Source organism: Danio rerio, chromosome 23, assembly GCF_049306965.1.
Source record: "Danio rerio strain Tuebingen ecotype United States chromosome 23, GRCz12tu, whole genome shotgun sequence".
Taxonomy (NCBI): domain Eukaryota; kingdom Metazoa; phylum Chordata; class Actinopteri; order Cypriniformes; family Danionidae; genus Danio; species Danio rerio.
The window spans coordinates 32,489,120-32,510,049 of NC_133198.1; the positions used below are offsets into that span (position 1 = coordinate 32,489,120).

A 20,930-nucleotide genomic window follows, 5' to 3' on the forward strand; every position below is an offset into this window, starting at 1 on the left:
ATACTTCTGTGTCGAAAGCACGGCTATGGTCTGATGCAGCCTTCGTGCAGTATCATACTTTTGTGAGCACATTACATGTGAGCATATTTTTTGTACAAAACATATTAGTGAACCAAGGGCCAAATAAATAAATAAAATAATCGTTCATTAATCATCCTCGAGTTCAAATGTTCAATTAATCGTGATTTAGATTTTAGGCCAAATCGCCTAGCTCTAGTTATTTATTTCAATAATGAAACGCTGAGCATCATTAGCCCTCAGCAGATGTGTTCCTTCAAAAATCAACCTAATATGCTGATTTGGTGTTTTTTCAATTTAATTATTTTAAAATGCTAAAAAAATTACATTTGTCATTACAAAAAAAACTTTAAATGGAAATATTTAGCAACAATATAAATGTCATACAGTTTTTAATCAATTTAGTGCATCCTTACTAAAAACAAAAATAATATATACTTAACTATAAACAGATATATCCTGAAAAATACAATTAGGGCTGCATAACATTGGAAAAATTTGACATTGCAATATTTTATTTAGCTGCCATTTATATTGCGATAAATACAATTTCAGTAGATGACTTGAATAGCTCATAAAATCATTAACTTAGATTGGAATAATCTTGTAGAGGAGTAAATAAAAAAAATGCAAGAATAAATAAGTAAGAGACAAGTGAAAAAAGTAGTCAGATATTCAAGTACAGTAATACAATACAATCATGATATTTTGCCCTCGATAACGATAATCACGATATCAGCAATAGATCACAAGAAAGCCATCCACAATATATCATGATGTTTGTAAATGAAGAGAGGAAAACGCATCACAAAGTTATAAGATGTATTTCTTTTAATAACAGCACATTTATTTCTGAAAATTACAACATTGATGTTTGATCCGCCATTACGAAAAGTGCCACCTCATGCATATCGCTATTTTTTTCTGCCCCTATTATTGAATAATCAAATGTAATGTAAACATTATACATTCATCACTGCTGATCAGCAATAATAATCCCAACTCCATATTGCAGATGCTGCGATGTGACTATTGTGAATGCACACATTGCGATATCGATGATGAAACTGCCTGCATTTTAATCGTTAATCCAAAAATGTATCTTTTAATGATTTTTATGCTTTGTGTTTAGCTACTTTCTAAATAATACCAGTCTAATCTTTCAAATTCTGTTCATTATATTAGAAAATTCAAACAAGGAATGCTGTTATGATATTGTAATGTAAGGTCTATTATTTTAACAAACTTTAACTTTACTACTTATTGTAACACCATAAACTTAAATCAACATCTCACATTTCATGTAAACACTCAATCAATGCTTATACATGCTCTTTTGAACGGCCATTTAGCCACATCGATCGTTTTGGATTGATAAAACCTGCACAGCACTTACCTGAGGCCCCCATAGGAGAGGTGGCAGGGGTGACATTTTGGGCATTTAGTGCGAGAGTGTGAGATGGAGCTGGTGGGACAGGCTGTGATGAGGCCCCGGAGGGTCCTGGCAAAGGTCCTGGGGGAGTCTCTCTCTGTGGGGATGTCAGAGGGGTGCTGAGGGGGGTGCTGGGCTGTGATGTCTGGCCTCCAGCTAACCGGGCCAACCGCCTTCTACGGATCTAAACAAGACGCATTAATTACAACTTAATCTAACCACAGATCAGTAATGAGCAATAGTTCACAGTATGCCCTTAACTGCTGTGAATGGGTAAAGCAAAGCTAGAACTTCTATGCTCTATTTCGATACCCTAAAATAACACATTATTCAGGCAAACAGTAGTCCTGAAGCATCGGCATTATTTCCAGCAGTGAAGAAGCTTTACTACACTGTGGAGTGAGTCATTCAGGATGGAGAAGGTAAACTGAAGGCCTCGGCTTCTACAGCAAAAACTGTCAGTGAAATGGAAAAAATGTAAATCCATGACTGAGCGAATTAAAACTGCGAAGTAAAACTCGCTTGAATCAAACGGCTATTCATCTCAGTTCACAGACAAACTGCTTTCACAAGTCATTTCACGTTTATATAGCTAAAATGATATCCAAAATAAATTAAATGCTATCACGAGTTAATTAGACACTGAATTTGAAAATGTATACAAGCCAGACAACACATTTAAAGTTAATATGACTGACATGCCTTGATTAAATCTAAAATGGTTTATTCAAGCATTCATTTTATTGTCGGCTTAGTCGCTTTATTAATCCGGGGTCGCCACAGTGGAATGAACCGCCAACTTATCCAGCAAGTTTTTACGCAGAGGATGCCCTTCCAGCCGCAACCCATCTCTTGGCAACATCCACACACACATTCACACACACTCATACACTGCGGACAATTTAGCTTACCCAATTCACCTGTACCACATGTCTTTGGACTGTGGGGGAAACCAGAGCAACCGGAGGAAACCCATGCAAAGGCAGGGAGAACATGCAAACTCCACACAGAAACGCCAACTGAGCCGAGGATCGAACCAGCGACTTTCTTGCTGTGAGGCGACAGCACTACCTACTGCACCACTGCGTCGCATTAAAATGGTTTAATTAGGCAATTTAATAATAAGATCTGAATATATTGATTGCCAGTTTCACAATAAACGCTACAATGATTTCAGATTTTTTAAATTAGTTTAAATTTTAATTCTCACTAAAACTGTTTGATTATCATGATTCTGAAAGATTACAGAAAATCCTGAACAGCCAGCATTAGTTTGACACAGGCACATCATGTTATATTATTTAAAATGGTATATTTTCTCACTTCTAATAAAGATTAATCTTATTCTAAAGTAAAGGGGTGATATTAGGATAATATACAATTATTGTACTCAAATTACTCGCATTCATCAAAAAATAATAAAATAAATACGGGTGATAAGATGTTGTAAGAAATGTTTATTATCTTATTACTCAAGTCCTCTGATTCAATATTTTAATAAAACCCATTGCAACAAGCTGAATTTGAATACAGTGATAGAGCATGTACACGGTGTTAAATGAGATACTGATGAGTGTTGTGTATTAAAGAAAATGCACAGAACAGATTATATTATTGCATGAACACTATTTTACTGGTGTTATTTTAATAAGTACATTTGATTAACTTATTTAAAGTACCGTTCATTAAAATTAGCAAAAAAAAAAGAAAACTTTTACCAATTAGGAATGCATGTTAACTAACTTACATAAAGCTGCTAATTTTGTTTGTTTTATTTGTTCATTTTAAAAGTGTGGGTATCAATTATTTTTCAACTCATATCATAACTCAATATCATCAACAGATAATATTGATAACCATAATCATTTTGGCCACAGTAACTGTAATATAAATTGTTCATACTGTATTGTTACATCTCTAGTTTGACCTATATTATATAAGGGCTATTGTATTTAGCAATGCATCATTGTTTAACAAATGCTTGTTTTTAGTGTATTGATACAAATAAAATCTGGATTAATGTGGCTTACAGGTCTCATAACATAGCCGGCACAAAAACACACACAAAAAAAACAGCCCAAACAGCACTCAAACATAAACTGGTTAAGGATATTTTTGAGCTGGGCTAAGTTTGGTCTTCATTTACAGCAGTCCAACAAAACACAAAGCCCTGACTGTAAATACACACCAGTGTCAAACAGCAACCAGTGTCACACAACAGTGCCCAAAAATACGAATACTGTTCGTTTTATAGGTAAAAATTAACTTATTACAACTGGCTGTCATAAAACATTACGTTTGTCTTCAAGTAAAACGAATGGATTTAAGCTTTTTATAGAGGACCCCAGGATTAATTCACTGACCTGACGCCTGACAAAAAAGCTTGTTGCGCATGATTTTAGTTTCTAAACGACAGTACGTGTTTGGCCATTTAACCAAACACGTACTATCGACAAAGCTCAATAACTGAAGGTTCAATTACGAATGTAAGTTGAACTACTCAAATATCTGGTTCAAAATAATTTTATTTCTTCGAACGACAGTCTTTCAGCCATTTTGGATTCCCAGTGAAGAAAAGCTTCACAAAAGAAATTTTAACTTGCCAATTGGTTAGCAACTGAAAAACGATAAAGATTGCATTCTGATTGTGAAAATTAAAAAAAATAAGGACAAGGATGACCGAGGCTTGTGGTAGATCCAGTTTGGCAAATTTATGACATGCTACCGGGCTGACTGGAAATAACCATATTCTCGTTTAATTTCGCTTCTACGACGGCAAGTAAGTGGTCCGAAATGAAGATTCACAACATAACCTCATTTTTCTATTCAAAATTAAATTAATCTGGACATGCTGAGCTGTTGATTAGCCTGTGTCCTGTTAGCTTATCCCATCATTACAGCGATTGAAAAGGGTGACAATGACAAGCCAATAAGCCTTTAATATAGCACAAAAACTTAACAGTCATGCCATCGTATGGTCAGTTTCGACTGTAAATACATCAAACTGTTTGAAAATAGCCTTACCTCTTCAGGACTGAGCTGCTCCATTGCCTTTCTTTTAATTTTCAGCTTAATTATGTTGCTAGCCAGTCAGCTAGCTTCCTTATAAACACCAAAAGTGCATAGTCTGAACCATAAAACATATATCAGTGAGCTGTGATTGTCTAATTTAAATCCTTATATTAAAACATCAAACACGCGTGGTTGCTTTTCTTCGATCGCAAAGCGTTATCTTCGGTTTCTGTTAAGAATGAAACAAACACAAAAGTATTAATCGTCAAAACACCGACGCGGCCATTTTGGATCTGGGGTCACGTGACGCGAGATCGACACATTTCAGGCTGCGGCAGTTCAGGAAACTGATTTCACCGCTGAGGCGACCCCAAGAGACTTGTTTTTCTCAAAACTAAGTCTAATTAGGTTAAATACATGACGACGCATATATGATGTTGGGATATTTGTATAGCTTGATAGCAATTTTATAACATCAATTCTATTCACAACTAAAGAAATAAAAATCAACAAATCCGCTGTTGTGACATTCGGGTTTGCCAGCTGTATCGTTTTAACTCAAATTCCTTTTTTTACATTTTATTATTATTATTATTTTTTTTTTTTTACATTTTATTGTTATTTATTTTTAAAACATTATTGGCCATTCACTTGATAAAGATGCCACTAACCATTCATAAAATATTTTAAACTATTTAATGTTATTTGAATTGACTAGACTTTTTTCAAAGTATATTTTTAATGTGACTTAAATTATATAAAAATAAATAAATACATACATATTAAACTACCACATCATAGAAAAAGAGCAAATCAGCATTGCCTGATTTGTGGAGACAAATTCTAACTAGGTTCAAGTATTATTGCTATTATTTCTTTCCTAAAAATTGAATCTATGTAGCTTTGTAGTTGTTCACAAAAGAATGTTTATATGTTATAGGAAGCTTTAAGTTAATATCTTCATTGTGCCAAAAAAATGTAAATCTAGCCAAAATTATAGAGATATTACTATATATATGGATTATTAAACTGCTTATAAGGCAATTAATATTTATTATTACTATAATTAATATTAGCGATAACAATAACTTTATTATTATTATTATTATTATTATTTGTTGACAGCAAAGGCTCCTTATGACAAAGACAATGCAAACCAGAGTAGGTTGTTAGTTCATAAAATACAAAGTACATTATAACTTGTTTCAAAATTTATTGCACAATAATAGGCTTTCAAATACAGTAAAAAAAAAAAAGATTTCAAGTAATCAAATTAACAACATGTATATGTAGGCATCATAGACTATGCCTTAACCAAAAGTAAAGCTTAACAAACAATAAACAAAAAGTGTCTTACAAAATTCATATTCAAAAGATGCTTGTTCTTTTATTAGACAGATCCTGGTGATAGAATAACTCTATATGTTTGTGACTGCGGCTCTTGTATTACATGTAAACATGATTAGGCAATAGTGTCACAACTTCTGTCAACATGCAGTGTTTCCTGTGGGTAAACTACTGTTGACGTGAGTCTGTTTGTTCTTGGTCTTATAGCGCCCTCTAACGGAAAAGCACTTCAAATCCTGCTCCTAAACACATTCAGCTTCAGTGTGCAGGCCGCCGCTAGTCAGGTTTTGAGGCACAAGTTGAAACTTTTAATTTCCCCCCTCGCCTCATATTACTCTGACTCTGAAGCGTAAACGTTGTTTACACCAGTGCACTTTTTAAGCATCTGCAGCAGCAGCAGGACCTCAGATCACCCGCTTGAACACTTGCTTGCAGACTTGATCTTCACAGTGCAACTCCTGGTAAAGGTTGACAGGTGTAATTGTTAGTGTGGTGATTCATAAAATCATTTTATTAATGTTTACAGAGCAAGATGTTTCATTCCACACTTACCAAATGAAGTTTGTCATCCTCAATCCAGTGTGCCCAGCCTCTGTTCTTCTTCTCACCCTTCTGAACACAAACCAGCTTGTTCCCCTCCCATGACACCGCAGACTAGACAAACAGATTTGTGTTTAATTTCAAACTAGTGCATGCCTAATGTTGTACTCTCATTAAATATTTATAAATGTCATGAATATCTAGATCAGGGGTGCCCAAACTTTTTCTTATAAAGGGCCAAAAAAACAAACTTGATTGAGGGAATATGCCAAACTGTATTACAATAAATTTGCCATGGGCAATTTTCTAATTTAATTGCTAATATTTAAAAATAATAAAAAAAAACGTTGCTTTAAATATTTTAATTAATGACGCAGTATAATTTTTAACGTTTCATAATGAACATATTATAGCAAAAACATAAACAATTTCATTTATAAGACAATAGAGTTCAATGCTGAATAGACTAGTCGAGCTGATTCTGACAGTATTTCCATTTTAAAAGTCTAATTCATTTGCAACCTTTAATTGAAACAACTTTCAATTAAACCAAGAAGCTTAAGGTTACATTAAATTTTAAATGAAGATCTCTATAAAAGGCGTTCGCACCAACCAACTCCCCATCACTCTCCCTCTCTTTTCAGATGGGATGGTGGGCCAAATTAAAGGTTACCATGGGGCAACTTTGGCCCTCGGGCCCTACTTTGGGCACCTCTGATCTCATGAGGACACTGCTATCTGATTATGTGTAGTAGTAACTAGTTAGTAGTAATTATGAATGCACAGTCACACACACACACACACACACACACACACACACACACACACACACACACACACACACACACACACACACACACACACACATATATATATATACATACAAACACTTTTGCATTAAGTAATTTGTATATTTATAGGTGAACCATTGTAATACCTTGCAGTGTCTGTCATCCAGTCCCTTGGTGAACTCTTGAAACTCCTCATTGACTCTGAATGAGAAAGTGTAGTTTTTGACAGTGCTGAGAGTCTTGACCACATATCGATCCCCGAGCTGCTCAATCACTTTACGCTGTTTTAGCTTTAGGGCGATCTTGCGGGTGTACAGGCCGATCCCTGTGACAAGACAAAGTTTAGGCCATATTACTGCATGAACCATGTATAAAACTATACAGTACAAACAAAACAACTTATTTATTCATTTATTTTCCTTTGGCTTAGTCCCTTTATTCATCAGGGCTCGCCACAGCAGAATGAACCGCCAACTTATCTAGCATTGGTTTTATAAGCGGATGTCCTTCCAGCTGCAACCCAGTACTGGGAAAACTACTTATTCAGATATAATATGATATAATATAATATAATATAATATAAAATAATATAATATAATATAATAAACAATCCTCCATGTCACCAGGAAAAATAATATCTTACCTAAAGCAATCATGTATCCTTCAAAGTTGGCATTGCTGACCATGTCCCATGTTCCACAGAAGCTCACAGGCATTTTATTAGTCGTCTACAAACTGTTCCAGTGGAAAACAAAGTGCAAACAATGCCAGACAGAGGATTTCGTTCCTCTTAAATTTGCTGTGCACTGAGTGGGCGGGGCGTCGGGTTCTAATTTGCATTTTGTCAATTCTTTTCATCTCCGAGTCAATCTCATGACGACTTACGTAAGCATAAATGTGTCAGGCAGGTGTGTGTGTGTGTGTGTGTGCTAATGGTTGGCTAAAACTCTCTCGTGAACACACACAGTAGCTGTTTAAACTTTAGTTATGTAAAATGCAACGCTTGACGGGTTGGAATGGTGCAGTTTGTCCTTTACTAAACTCGCAAAAAACGTTTACGGTCGACTTTATTTTGTTTACTTTGCTTGCATACCCAACATTTTTTCAGGTCTTCCTTGTATGTTGTACCAAGGTAAAAAAAATAATTGGTTGTGAAATTATTCCACATACGACATCCTCGTCACATGAGTGCCACAAAACAAAACATTATCACGTCAACTTACAGTGAATTTCCTAAAGGACGATGATAAACGTAGACACCGAAACTTACTATTTTGATCATGTGAGGATGAGTAGGTGTTTATTGATATTTAATCATGTGGCAATATTAGGAGATAATATAGGCTCAATCTACTTTAAATGTGGACTAATCTCTTTAAACTTAAGACCCTTTTTTATAAAACACAAACAATCTGATTTGATTACAAAGCACTGAATACAGTACACACAGGAATAAAAGGTTTGAGCTGTAAACATAGCACTTGCTTAAAAGTTGATATTATATGCAAATACACAAGGCGAAAAACACAAAGAAAGACTAACTAATTTTGTCAATGAATGAGGAAAAAAATAAGGAATGAAAAAAACTTCTCTCAGTCACAATAGTTTGCTAGTAGGGGAAACACTGGGGAATTCTTTTTATTATTAACATTTACTATTTGTAAATCTTTCCAGGTCACGAGTGCCTGAGGAAAATGTAGCCTAGATGAGTCAGATACTGTATGTTTATTTTAAGTGTGACCTCAGAAAGCAAATTGCAACTAGTTTCTATAATAAACATGCAATGGCTGGGATTTCCCACTTTTTTGCAGTATGGTGTAACAGAGTTTGTATATTAGCACTGGGTTAAAAACAGGTTGTGCAAGTACAAAAGAAGTTCTTCAAATGTCAAGATGGCAATGGTGAAAACATAAAGATAAAATATGATATCTGATGTGTAAATGCTCAGAGCAAATGTTCTCACTTGTCAAATAAATGTCACTAAGCAAGTGTGGCATTACCATAGCTTAAATTCTAGAGCAACCTATTGACCTGTAACACTTATGTAAGTATTTTATGTTGTTTATTATATAGAAAATGAACATTATTCACAGATTTTGTTTCTTTTATTGGCAAAGAATATGTATTATTCTAAACATTTACTATAAAGCATGTAAAGGCTTTTATTGTTCATAAAGTCATTTTATTTTATATAGTTATAGATCATAGATGCCAAAGTTGGCCCACCTTTCATTCAGCCCGCCATCCCATCTGAGAAGAGAGGAAGACTGATGGGGATGGTTTAGAGATTGTCATTTCCAATCTAATGTAACCTTTTGCTTGTTTGTTTTATTGTTAAAAGCTAACTAAATGCTTCAATTAAATATTGTATATGAATCAAATTTAGTTTAAATCTACATAGTGTCTCCGGATGGATAGAGGACAATGCAGAGATGCAAACAAGCAGGTTCTGCTTGACTTGTGTATTCAGCATTGAACTTCACTGTTCTCTGTTGTTTTTATTGCAATAAGATATCATTTTAAAAGTTATGCTGCATTAGTTAATACTATTTAAAGTAATGTTGTTGTTGTTGTTGTTGTTTTTAAATAAATTACCCAACTTTACCCATAAATTACCCAACTAGTAACTTTTATGTAATATAGTCACAGTATATTTATATGGAGTTTACCTTCAGCCCACAGCTTATAATGATATTTGTTTTTTGGCCCTCAATACAAAACAGTTTGGGCACCCCTGTGTTTTAGATAATAAAGTGCGAAAGATAATGCTGAAAGATTTTATAATATAGTAGCACCCACGACAGAGCATTTTTCGTCATAAGTACAGTGAAATATGCAAACACCAATTATTTCTTTGCATTATCTCTTTTTTAAAAAGTGTACAAATGTATTATAATAATGATAAGCTAATTATTATTATAATGAAGAATTTGCTATTATTAATATTTTGCATATTTCTATCGAAATACAATATAGAGGGTTCCCATACTTTCCTGAACAGCAGATTCAAAGACTTTTTAAAGCACCGTTAATTTTAAAATCAAGCACCTTTGCAATTCATACTCCGGCATATGTAGCACCGTTAAAGTCCTTACTGTACTTAACATTTAATTTACACTTAATATTTACATTAAAAAGAATCAATTGTAAAAAAAAAAAAATATATTATTTTAAAATAGGCAACACAATGGCTCAGTGATTAACACTGTTGTGTCACATCTGGGTCAGTTGGCGTTTCTGTGTAAAGTTTGCATGTTCTCCCTGTGTTCGCTCTAGTTTCCCCCACAGTCCAAAGACATGCGGTATAGTGTATGTGTGGGAATAAGTGTGTATGGGTGTTTACCAGTACTGGGTTGCAGCTGGAAGGGCATCCGCTGTGTAAAACATATGCTGGCTAAGTTGGTGGTTCATACTACCGTGGCAACCCATGATGAATAAAGGCACTACGCCAACAGAAAATAAAATGAATATATATTTTTTAAAAAGTCACGTTTAAATAACTTCAATAAATAATGAATATGTTGAATTCACAACTGGTGATGTTCAAATGCAGATTCAGAAATATTGATAAAATGTCAGTGTTATTGTACATGATTTACATTTCAGATTTTTAATTTAGGAATTTCTAAGCTTTTTTATGTTATTGACAATTAAGTACAATTGTTGAAATAAAAGCATAAACTGATTTAATATCAAACGTAATTCAAGCACTTTCAAGGACCTATGTTTGTTTTGATGTTCCAGGGCTTGAATCCATATATCTGAACTTCAAGTACTTTCAACAAGCATGGGAACCCTGATTATACAATGACTAAATGACAACAAACAGGTCCTCCATTTATAAGAACCTATATATGGCAGGGCATGTTTTTTTCTAAGTACTGAAATACCTTTTTGTACACTCAAGCAGAACATTACAAATAATAATAGCATAATCAAAACTCTCTTTCAGAGACTTTTACAAACAATCGCTGCTACAAAGAATCAATAAGAAATGCATTAATGAAAAACAAAGCTCAGCTTGACTTTTAAATCATTTTCAGTTTAATAATACACTGTAAACAATGCTGGGTTCCACACAATTCCCTCATGTTATCCCAACACAAATCAATTAAGTTACTAATTTAATTGTTTAAACTGTTAAATTTAAGTACACTGAAAAAAAGGATTCACAATTTTTTTTAAAGCTAAGTGGTTGCAAAAAATTTACACCGGCTGAATTTAAACAAGGGCACAGTGGCTCAGTGGTTAGCCCTGTCACCTCACAACAAGAAGGTTGCTAGTTCGAGCACCAGCTGAACCAGTTGGCGTTTCTGTGTGGAGTTAGCATGTTCTCCCCGTGTTCACGTGGGTTTCCTCTTGGTGCTCCGTTTCCTCCAACAGGCCAAAGCCATGCGCTATGGGTGAATTGAATAAACTAAATTGGCCATATAGTGTATGAGTATGTCTGAGAATCTGAGTGTGCATGGGTGTTTCCCAGTACTGGGTTGCAGCTGGAAGGGCATCCGCTGCATAAAACATATCCTCCTGAGACCCCGCCCATTGACATGTGTCCTCTGTAGTGGAAATTGCGTTTTCATGATTTATTTTTTGAGCTACTCTGTCAAGTCCAGTTGTGCTGTTCAGAGGACATCCCGGGCTTTCTCGTGATATGTCATTTGATTGGCTGGCATGCTGCGAATCACTACTTACACTGCATCCAAAATGGCCGACATACAAAAAAAGCACATTTTATGGGAAGGAGAGAGGTATGTAACATTTAGGAACATTTAACACACACAAACAAACAAACAAACAAACAAACAAACAAACAAACAAACAAACAAACAAACACAAACACACACACACACACACACACACACACACACATGTTTATTAAAGTGTCAGGAACAATACATTTAGCTTTCAAAACTGTTAACTTTGTATTTTGTTTGTATTTCACAATATCATCTATTTTTTCTATGTCCACTATATGGACACCAGGACCATCTTATTGTAATTAATGACTGCATTTTGTAGGAGGCAAAACTGAAGCAAAGAGAATTGTTTATAACAAATATAGTTGAGGGAGACTCTGATTTAGAGTCTGACAATCAGACAATTAGAGAATTGGAGACAATCAGAGAATGACAATCAGCTTTAAATCACTTTTATGTTAAATTTGTTTTGGATTTACATTTCTTCTTTTTTTTCAGTTCGGCTCTCTTTCAGAATAAACTGTTTCAGGATTTTTTAAAATAAAAATGAAAAAAAAAAGGCTTTTGTTTTGTTACATTAATATTGGATTAATATCCCTTTACAGCCATATCCTGTACAGTTTTGTTTTCTGAGTTTGGCGGTAGTTTCGAACTAAAATGGTCCTGTGGTGTACTACAGTGGACATGCTGTAAAATTAAAAATAAATACAAAATTAAAATAAAAACTCTCAATTGTAGATTTTTTTTATCCCAAAGGATGTAGGAAATCACAGAAAAAAAAAGATACAAATTTTCTTTGGGTCTCGGGAGGATATGCCAGAATATGGCAGTTCATTCTGCTGTGGCGACCCCTGATAAATAAGGGACTAATTCAAAGGAAAATGAATGAAGAAAATACATTTAACCAAATAAAATGAAGTAATGTTCAACTTCATTTGTTTGTATAAATTCAGCCATTATATATAGTTTGCAACCACTTGCCTTAAAAAAATTGATTAAATCCAATGAATCATTTTTTTCAGTGTTGATTGGACATAAAAAAAATTCAGCTGTCCCCCAAAAAAACACAATACTGTTGATTCAGCTCATTTTAAATAAGGAGTCTTAATAAATCTATTTGAGTGTAAACTATGCTGAAACTATATTTATGAATGTATCAATCTCTTTATTTAAAAAAGAACTTAACACATTAAAATGCAAAAACAATTTCACAGCACTTATCATGTATTATTCATTCATTACAATCAGAACAGTTCAAGGAAGCAAAATGGACTATCTTCTGTGCAACGTTCTTCTGTCAAAGTTCCAGAAGCAGCTTTACTCAGTGTTGGTGTATCTCTGCAGAGGAGCGAGAATGACGCCTGCGTTCTTCTGTTCGCTCTCAGCACTGTACAGACTGTGATCCTGAATGTAGCGAACCACTGAGTCAGGCAGCAGGTAGCGCACACTTTGACCCCTGCGCAGGGCACGACGTATGTGTGTGGCTGAGATCTCATTGGTCACCCATTCTCGAACCACACTGATGTTCTTTCGGTGTTTGTACAGGACGTCCGACTGGTTGATGAACTTTTCTGCATCGCTGCCACATCTGGTGATGCAGGTCACGCCGTAGCGGCCCACAATCTCCTCAATGTCTTCAGGCTTCCAGAGGTTCGGGACACCAAACGACTCCAGCACATCAGCACCGCACAGCAGATTCAGATGAGAATGGTCTGTGATAGATATTTAGGACAATACTACTACTTTTGACTCGCCTTTGACAAGGATTGTGAGAAAATTATGATTTAATTGAAATATGTGTCCTTTCTAGGATGCTGAGAGGCTACTATAGTATATTTAATTACAGTATGGTTAGGCTATAAATGTAAAATACTGTTCTTGTTGCTTTGAGGAGTTTTATTGTTCTCGTTTGCAAGTTGCTTCATGTAAGCATCTGCTTATCTGGCTAAAATAAGTTGCACTACTGTTCAAACATTTGGGGTCACTGAGATAAAACGAAAATAATAATACATTTATTAAGCAAAGATATATATATTAAACTGAACTTAACAATGAAGACATTTATGTTGCAAACGTTTTTTTTTCTATACTTTTGTCACTTGGTGAAGTTTGTTTCTCGCCACTTTCGCCACTGGCTTACTTGGTTTTCAGTGGACTTTCAGCAGTGAAAATTAAACTACACTGAACTGAACTTCAACTCTGAAAACTGGACTGAAGCAGTTTCAATTTACTAGAACTTCTATGTTAAGCTGCTTTGACAATCTACATTGTAAAAGCGCTATAAAAATAAAGATGAATTGAATTAAATGGAACGAGTTCTAATTTCAAATAGATGCTGTTTGTATGAACATTCTATTAATTAGTATAAATTATACCAATGCATGTTTATATTCAATTTTATTTATTTAATGTTATGCGAGAGTTTAAGAACCCCTTGGAAAACCCGTTTAAATAGGAATCATTATTTACAAAATAAGAGAGGTCATACAATATATTATATTGTATTTTTTATTAATAAGATTTGAAATCTAGAATAGGATTTCTAGAATAAGATATTATACATAAAATATGTTTACAAACAGTCCACAAAATAGAAGATAGTTGTAATTGATAAAAATACCTACTGCAAATGTTTGGTTCTTAATGCTGCGTGTGGTTACCTGGATGATCTGAACCTATTTTAACACACTTTAATCTGTTTTAATCACTTTTATTATTTGCTTTTTATACTTGTCTCTTTTATTCCTGTTTATGTAAAGCACTTTGAATTACCATTATGTATGAAATGTGCTATATTAATAAACTGGCCTTGCCTTGCAACAGTTTTGTTTTGCTTTTTGATGATTGTTCATGATCCACTTGTTTGTTTTGAAAACTTAAACTGCCTCAATTTTCCAGCATCTTTTGTATATTTGAAGCATATCAGCAGTGACTGTACACTACCTAACAAAAGCCTTGACGTCATTCCCAATTGTAAGAGCAACAAATAATAACTTGACTTCTAGTTGTTATTATTATAGAAAAAGTGGTAGAAGTTATGTTTTACTGATGAATCATCTGTTGAACTGCATCCCAATCATCACAAATATTGCAGAAGATCTATTGGAGCCGCATGGACCCAGGATTCTCACAGAAATCAGTCAAGTTTGGAGAAGCAAAACCATGGTTTAGGGTTACATTTAGTATGGGGCATGCAAAAGATCAGCATAGTGTATGGCAACATCAACAGCCTGAGGTATCAAAACATTTGTGCTGCCCATTAAATTACAAACCAAAGGAGAGGGCAAATTCTTTAGCAGGATAGCGCTCCTTCTCATACTTCAGCCTCAAATCACTTCGAAGTTCCTGAAAGCAAAGAAGGTCAAGGTGCTCCAGGATTGGTCAGTCCAGTCCCCAGATGTGAACATTATTGAATATCTCTGGAGTTAGATGAAAGAGGAGGCATTGAAGATGAATCCAAAGAATCTTGATGAACTCTAGGAGTCCTGCAAGAACGCTTTCTTTGCCATTCGAGATGACTTTATTAGTAAGTTATTTGAGTCATTGCAGAGATGTATGGATGCAGTCCTCCAAGCGTATGGGAGACATACACAATATGAATTCTTTTTTTCACTGGACCATGACTTCATATTCTATACTGTACATTATTTCTGTTAAGTGACAAGACTTTTGTCTAAGCAAAGTCAAACCTTACTGTTCTAAGTAAATAATTCAAAATCAAGACATGATCATATTTTATTTTGGTTAAATAAGCAGAATCTAGAGGCCTTTGCCTTTTATATAAGCCACTTCTGATACAAAATGATCAACTAGAAATCAATTTATCATTTGTTCTTCTTTTCTTTAGGAATATGTCCAAGTTTTGTTGAATATATCTTTTTTTCCCCTATTTAGTACTCTACTTCAGAAGAAACAAAATATAATAATTACATGTTTCCTGGAAAACAATTTACATTGACCTTCCATCCCTTAATGCATCTTGTTTCCTTCTGGAGAGAACATTTTTTAATAGTTGTATGGTGGAAAATTCAATCTTACAGATCTTCAATGTTTTTGAAACATTGCGTAAGCATCTTTTTCATCTTAAGATATAGTCTGGGATATGGATAAGATCTCTGTTTGACAGAGTTTGTGCAGAGCCTTAATTTAAGTTTGGGAAAGAGACCCAAGAACTTACGTCAGGTATTACCATATAGATATGGCTGTCTAACCTTTTCTTAGAAAAGAAGAAATCATCTTTAAATATAATTGCACATGTTTGTCTCTTATTCAGAGTTTTACATGGCCAGGACAGTTCCAGGTAACCATAGAGTTTTAAAACGCCTTTTTATTATATTTTGTTTAATTTGATTGAGCACATGCTTAATGTTTTCTTAGGGTATGTGTATAATCACCCTTTAAAAGGTTCACAAATAGATTCTCTTCCTCCTTTTTCATTTTTTATTTAATTTATTTCCATAACAGATAATGTTTGGCTACTAATTTTTGGAGTGTTATAGTAAGTTATTTTGTTTAGCTCCAGATATGGTTTCAGTACTGACTGATCTAATGTATATGCACAAAAGTAACATTGTAAATCATCCTATATTTAATATGCAATATATTATAAATTCTAATAATAATGACTCAAATGTAAATTTCTTTTTACTTAGGGCCAATTATTGCAGTGAAGACTGGTGCTCACTGCAGAACAAAAAACCAAGTCCCAAAAAACATTTGACCTATTTCACTTCATGTGTTGTTTCGATTCTCAGTTACTAGACCTCTTTTGTTCCAAGTCCAGAGGAATGCTGTCAGACAGTGCTTAGAGGTGCAATACTGTAAACACGCATAAAAATCTCGCTGCACCCTGTTTCTCTCCTGTCCTTAGGGCACATCAGCCATTCATTTTATTGGCTGTCGTCAGGTCTTCTAACAAAGCGACATTTCGAAAGTAAACATATTTTAAAGTCTATTGGTCTTTTGTACTATGAAGGATAATTTACTATACCTGCTTTTGGGTTCATACAAGAAGGGCTCTTTTTCTCCATCTTTCTCCTCTTCCTATACTTCCCAGTATCCACATTATCACCGTTGCTGCTATTCTCGCTGGAAAGAACTGCATGATGATGCCTAACAAAAAAGACATACAATTATCAGATTTAAGGCAAGACACTGCAGGTGAAAATGAAAATAATTAACTTACGTATACAATTGAAGTCAGAATTATTAGCCCATCTGTTTATGTTTCCCAACTTCTCTTTAATAGAGAGAAGTTTTTTCAACACATTTCTAAACATAATAGTTTTAATTTCTAATAACTGATTTATTTTATCTTTGCCATGATGAGAGTAAAAAATATTTTACTAGAAATTTTTCAAGACACTTCTATATAGCTTAAAGTAACATTTAAAGGCTCAACTAGGTTAATTAGGTTAACTAGGCAGGTTAGGTTAGGTGGGTTATGTGCAGTCAGGTGCAAAGTTCTTGTTTAATTTTGCTATATTAGAGTAAATAATTTTACAATGGGATTTTGAGCATCTACATCACTTCATTATACAAAACATTCTGCAAACAAGATTTTTTTTACCAAATTAATTTGTAAATAAATTAAACTATTCATGAATTTCTTTTTTGTAAAAAAAAAAAAACTTTAAATTGTGAATATGTATAGAACGTAAAGTTTATAACTTAGAGAAAACTGCAGGTCAATAGGGTGAAAACTTACGTAACATATTTACCACCCTGCTTCCAGAATTGATTGACTAAAATCTAGGTTTTTGAAATGTTGTATTTAGATATGCAAATGAGATATTCATTAAATATGCACTAATTTCCATTCATTTTAGCATAAAGAAATAATACTGGATGAAGTCAGGTTCAGACTTGTTTAATTTATTTGACATATTACAGTCAAAAGAATTTACATGCCAATGGTATTTAGGTAATCTATATCACTCTACAATTCAGAAAATACCTCAAACAAACAGATTTTTTAAAAAGTGTCACTTATTTTTGCAGAATAAACCACAGATTAATCAAGCAAACTATTTATGAATATATACCACTGTAAAGAAATAAATGGATTTAAATGAATAAATAAATATGAACATGAATAAAACTTAGCTGATTTAATTCTCGACTGTAAAGTTGGACATTACATTATAAATATACAGTCAGAATATGTGTAATAAATAATAATAATAATAATAAATAAGTGCAATAAAAGAATCACTTAGATGTTTCAGATCTTTTCTTTCCATTAAACACTTAAAATAGAGAAATAAAACTTAATAAAAAAGCCAAAAAGGGCAAAACAGGTGCATGAAGACAGTGTTTTTGCCTGCAGTGTCAGATTTTAATATCAACATCAAAACAATCATTTTGACGCAGTAGAATATCAAAGATGACGTCCATCCACACAAGTTAACACACTATCAGATGGGACACTGAACTCATGCAAAGACTCAAAGCACAACAACAGATGCAAAACTCGAAGGGTGTGACATTTATCTTTCCCTTCAACAAAAGTGAAATGTTCTGATCTGAAAGCACATGATCTGAAGAGATTCTCACCGAACAACTTTGGCCGTCTCCACCCACTCAGGCTGTTGACTCTCCCAGTCATCCACCGTGATCCATTCAGAGCTCTCCGTGGCCAGTCTAGCCATCTCCAAGCGATGACAGGCTTCAATCAGGCCTTTCTTTTTATAGCCATCTCCAACTGGAGAGATTATGCCTTTCACCACTTTGTATCTTCCTGAGACAGCAAGAAATCTGAAGTTATGCATGTGTAATATGCAGGTTTTAATTGATAACAAAAGCAAGCGTGTGTCCAGAGATTTACCAGTGTCCTCAAGGTGATCGCGAGCCAGTTCGAACATTCGCAGATGCATATTTGTGATGGGGTTGAAGGAGCCACATGCCAGCAGAACCAGCTTGATTTTCTCTTGTGATGCCATCGATCATGAGAAAGATGCTGTCGGAATAGAAGATAAAATAAATCAAGACAATTAAAGCGCAACTAGGCATTTTATTTTTGAAGACAGGAATTTGTAGCATAGATTTCAAAATGATGAAAAGTAATTGTTATTTTACAATTTGACTGTCCTTCACATAACTAGGTCAGCAAAAAAGCTTTTAATTATATATATATATAAATATTTTTATTATTCTATGTATATTATTCTATATTATTATTAATAAATAGTTTTTTATTATTACTGTTTCGAAGAATAAATCACAGATTAATCAAATAAATTATTTATTAATATATACCACTGTAGAAATCTTCATTCATTCATTTTCTTTTCGGCTTATTCCCTTCATTAACCTGGGTCGTCACAGTGGAATGAACCACCAACTTATCCAGCATATGTTTTACACAGCGGATGCCCTTCTAGCTGCGACCCATCACTTGTAAACACTTATGCACACTCATTCACACACATACACTACAGACAATTTAGCTTACCGCATGTCTTGCGCTATAGGTGAACTGAATAAACTAAACTGGCCATATTGTATGTGTGTAAATGAGAGTGTATGGATGTTTCCCAGTACTGGGTTGCAGCTGGAAGGGCATTCGCTGTTTCGATTTTTCTTTACATTAGGAAATTTCCATTTCCTCTTATAAAAAGAAATAAAAAGGTTAAAAAGTCAAAGATTTTATAATAAATAATTAATAATAAAATGTTAAACGGTCACATGCTCTTTAGTCATATTTGGATAAATACGGGTCAGAATACGTTTGCAATTTTATTTCAGTATAAATATATCTGTTTCACTAAATGCCCATAAAACATTATTTCTTCAAAATCTACTAATTTTTACAAAAGTTATTTGAAATATCAAAGCGGACACTTTCTTGACATATGAAATTGCTTTTATGTGATGTTTAATGTGATTCAGACATTCTAATAATATTAATATAATCAGTGTTGGGGTAACAAATAATGTGATTTGCATAATAATATTACTTTTTCAAATAACAAGTTATTACTTAAAAGATGCTCTACATAAAAAAAGTTATAATTGAGTTACTTTTAGTTTAATTATCATGCACTCAATGAGAAAATATTTGCTTTATACTTTCAATAATCTGTATATACGGCACATATATTGGAAGTTCTCAGAAGATAACATTATGCTAAACTATTATTTTTTTTAAAGGTAAATGAAGGTTATAGTGCGCTGTTAAATGCAGAGCTCCTCTAATAAAAAAGAAAAAAGAAAGAAAAAACCTGCAAATTCTGAAAAAGATGCTATTAAAAAAAAGTAACGCCAAAGTAATGTATGGCATTACTTACCATAAAAAGTAACACAATTAATTACAATTTGGTGAGTAATGCAAGACATTACTTTCAAAAGTAACTTTCCCTAACACTGACTATAATTATATACACCACACACACACACACACACACACACACACACACACACACACACACACACACACACACACACACACACACACACACACACAAAAACTTGTCATTTATAAAAATAAATAAAAAAATTAAGTTTGTTCCTGAGGAAATTCATAATGCTACGAAATCACCAAATCTTTCCATAAAGAAAAATCTGAGCTAACTCTCTAAAGTTCTTCCTGTTTCAAAAGAAAGTAAGAGGAGGTATTTTACTATAGTTAATGACTATACTATAGAAAACAGGGAACAAGGAAGGAGGGAACAGGAAGGACATTCCTACACAGTAAATTCTATGTAGTGAGTAATTAGTTTACGATCAATTAACCTATTTAATCAACTGGGCTAAAGAATGATATTAAAAATAAATGCACAATTGTGCGCAATAATGTGTTATATAAGCAGGACTAAACGTGTTTACTTACTACCAAATCAATACATCAGTCTCGTGCTTTCCATTGAGCAGAGTGAAAAAACTTCCCCAAATTTATGATAACAAATGCCGCGAAATGTAACGTTAGTAAAGAAACAGAAAACCTGATAAATGTGTGGTTGTCAGCACTATATATACACAACACATTTTTACTGTCTATGAAACAACATAGACTGTACGGTATACAAACATTACCCTTCTCAGGACAGCTGCAAGTGTTGGACAAATGATCAATGCGCGTGCGCACATCATACG

At 33.8% G+C, this 20,930-nt stretch overlaps 4 protein-coding genes across 6 annotated transcripts in view; all 4 read right to left on the reverse strand.

Moving 5' to 3' along the window:
• Positions 1-4,780, reverse strand: part of ube4b (ubiquitination factor E4B, UFD2 homolog (S. cerevisiae)) — a 46,393-nt gene extending 41,613 nt beyond the window's left edge. For 2 of the 3 annotated variants that reach the window (XM_068216660.1, XM_021469719.2), the window contains exons 1-2: positions 4,475-4,757; positions 1,415-1,634 (exon numbers count right to left, since the gene is read on the reverse strand). In XM_068216660.1, the coding sequence (XP_068072761.1) occupies positions 1,415-1,634; positions 4,475-4,498 (244 nt within the window). In that variant the 5' untranslated portion in view covers positions 4,499-4,757. Of the gene's footprint in view, positions 1-1,414; positions 1,635-4,474 lie in introns of all 3 variants that reach the window. The other variant, NM_194362.2, reaches the window with a different exon arrangement.
• Positions 4,781-5,658: 878 nt separating this feature from the next.
• rbp7a (retinol binding protein 7a, cellular) lies at positions 5,659-7,912 on the reverse strand. Its single transcript, NM_001328329.1, has 4 exons — positions 7,784-7,912; positions 7,287-7,465; positions 6,362-6,463; positions 5,659-6,267 (listed from the first exon to the last, which is right to left on the reverse strand). Exons 1-4 carry the CDS (start codon positions 7,854-7,856, stop codon positions 6,214-6,216), a joined length of 408 nt encoding a protein of 135 aa, NP_001315258.1. The 5' UTR covers positions 7,857-7,912; the 3' UTR covers positions 5,659-6,213.
• nmnat1-rbp7a (nmnat1-rbp7a readthrough) lies at positions 5,659-20,895 on the reverse strand. Its single transcript, NM_001017629.2, has 7 exons — positions 20,871-20,895; positions 18,664-18,795; positions 18,393-18,576; positions 16,828-16,949; positions 7,287-7,465; positions 6,362-6,463; positions 5,659-6,267 (listed from the first exon to the last, which is right to left on the reverse strand). The coding sequence occupies exons 2-7, from the start codon at positions 18,776-18,778 to the stop codon at positions 6,214-6,216; spliced, it is 756 nt and encodes a 251-aa protein (NP_001017629.1). The 5' UTR covers positions 18,779-18,795; positions 20,871-20,895; the 3' UTR covers positions 5,659-6,213.
• Positions 12,986-20,910, reverse strand: nmnat1 (nicotinamide nucleotide adenylyltransferase 1). Its single transcript, NM_001328328.1, has 5 exons — positions 20,871-20,910; positions 18,664-18,795; positions 18,393-18,576; positions 16,828-16,949; positions 12,986-13,549 (listed from the first exon to the last, which is right to left on the reverse strand). The coding sequence occupies exons 2-5, from the start codon at positions 18,776-18,778 to the stop codon at positions 13,155-13,157; spliced, it is 816 nt and encodes a 271-aa protein (NP_001315257.1). The 5' UTR covers positions 18,779-18,795; positions 20,871-20,910; the 3' UTR covers positions 12,986-13,154.
• Positions 20,911-20,930: the final 20 nt, after the last annotated feature.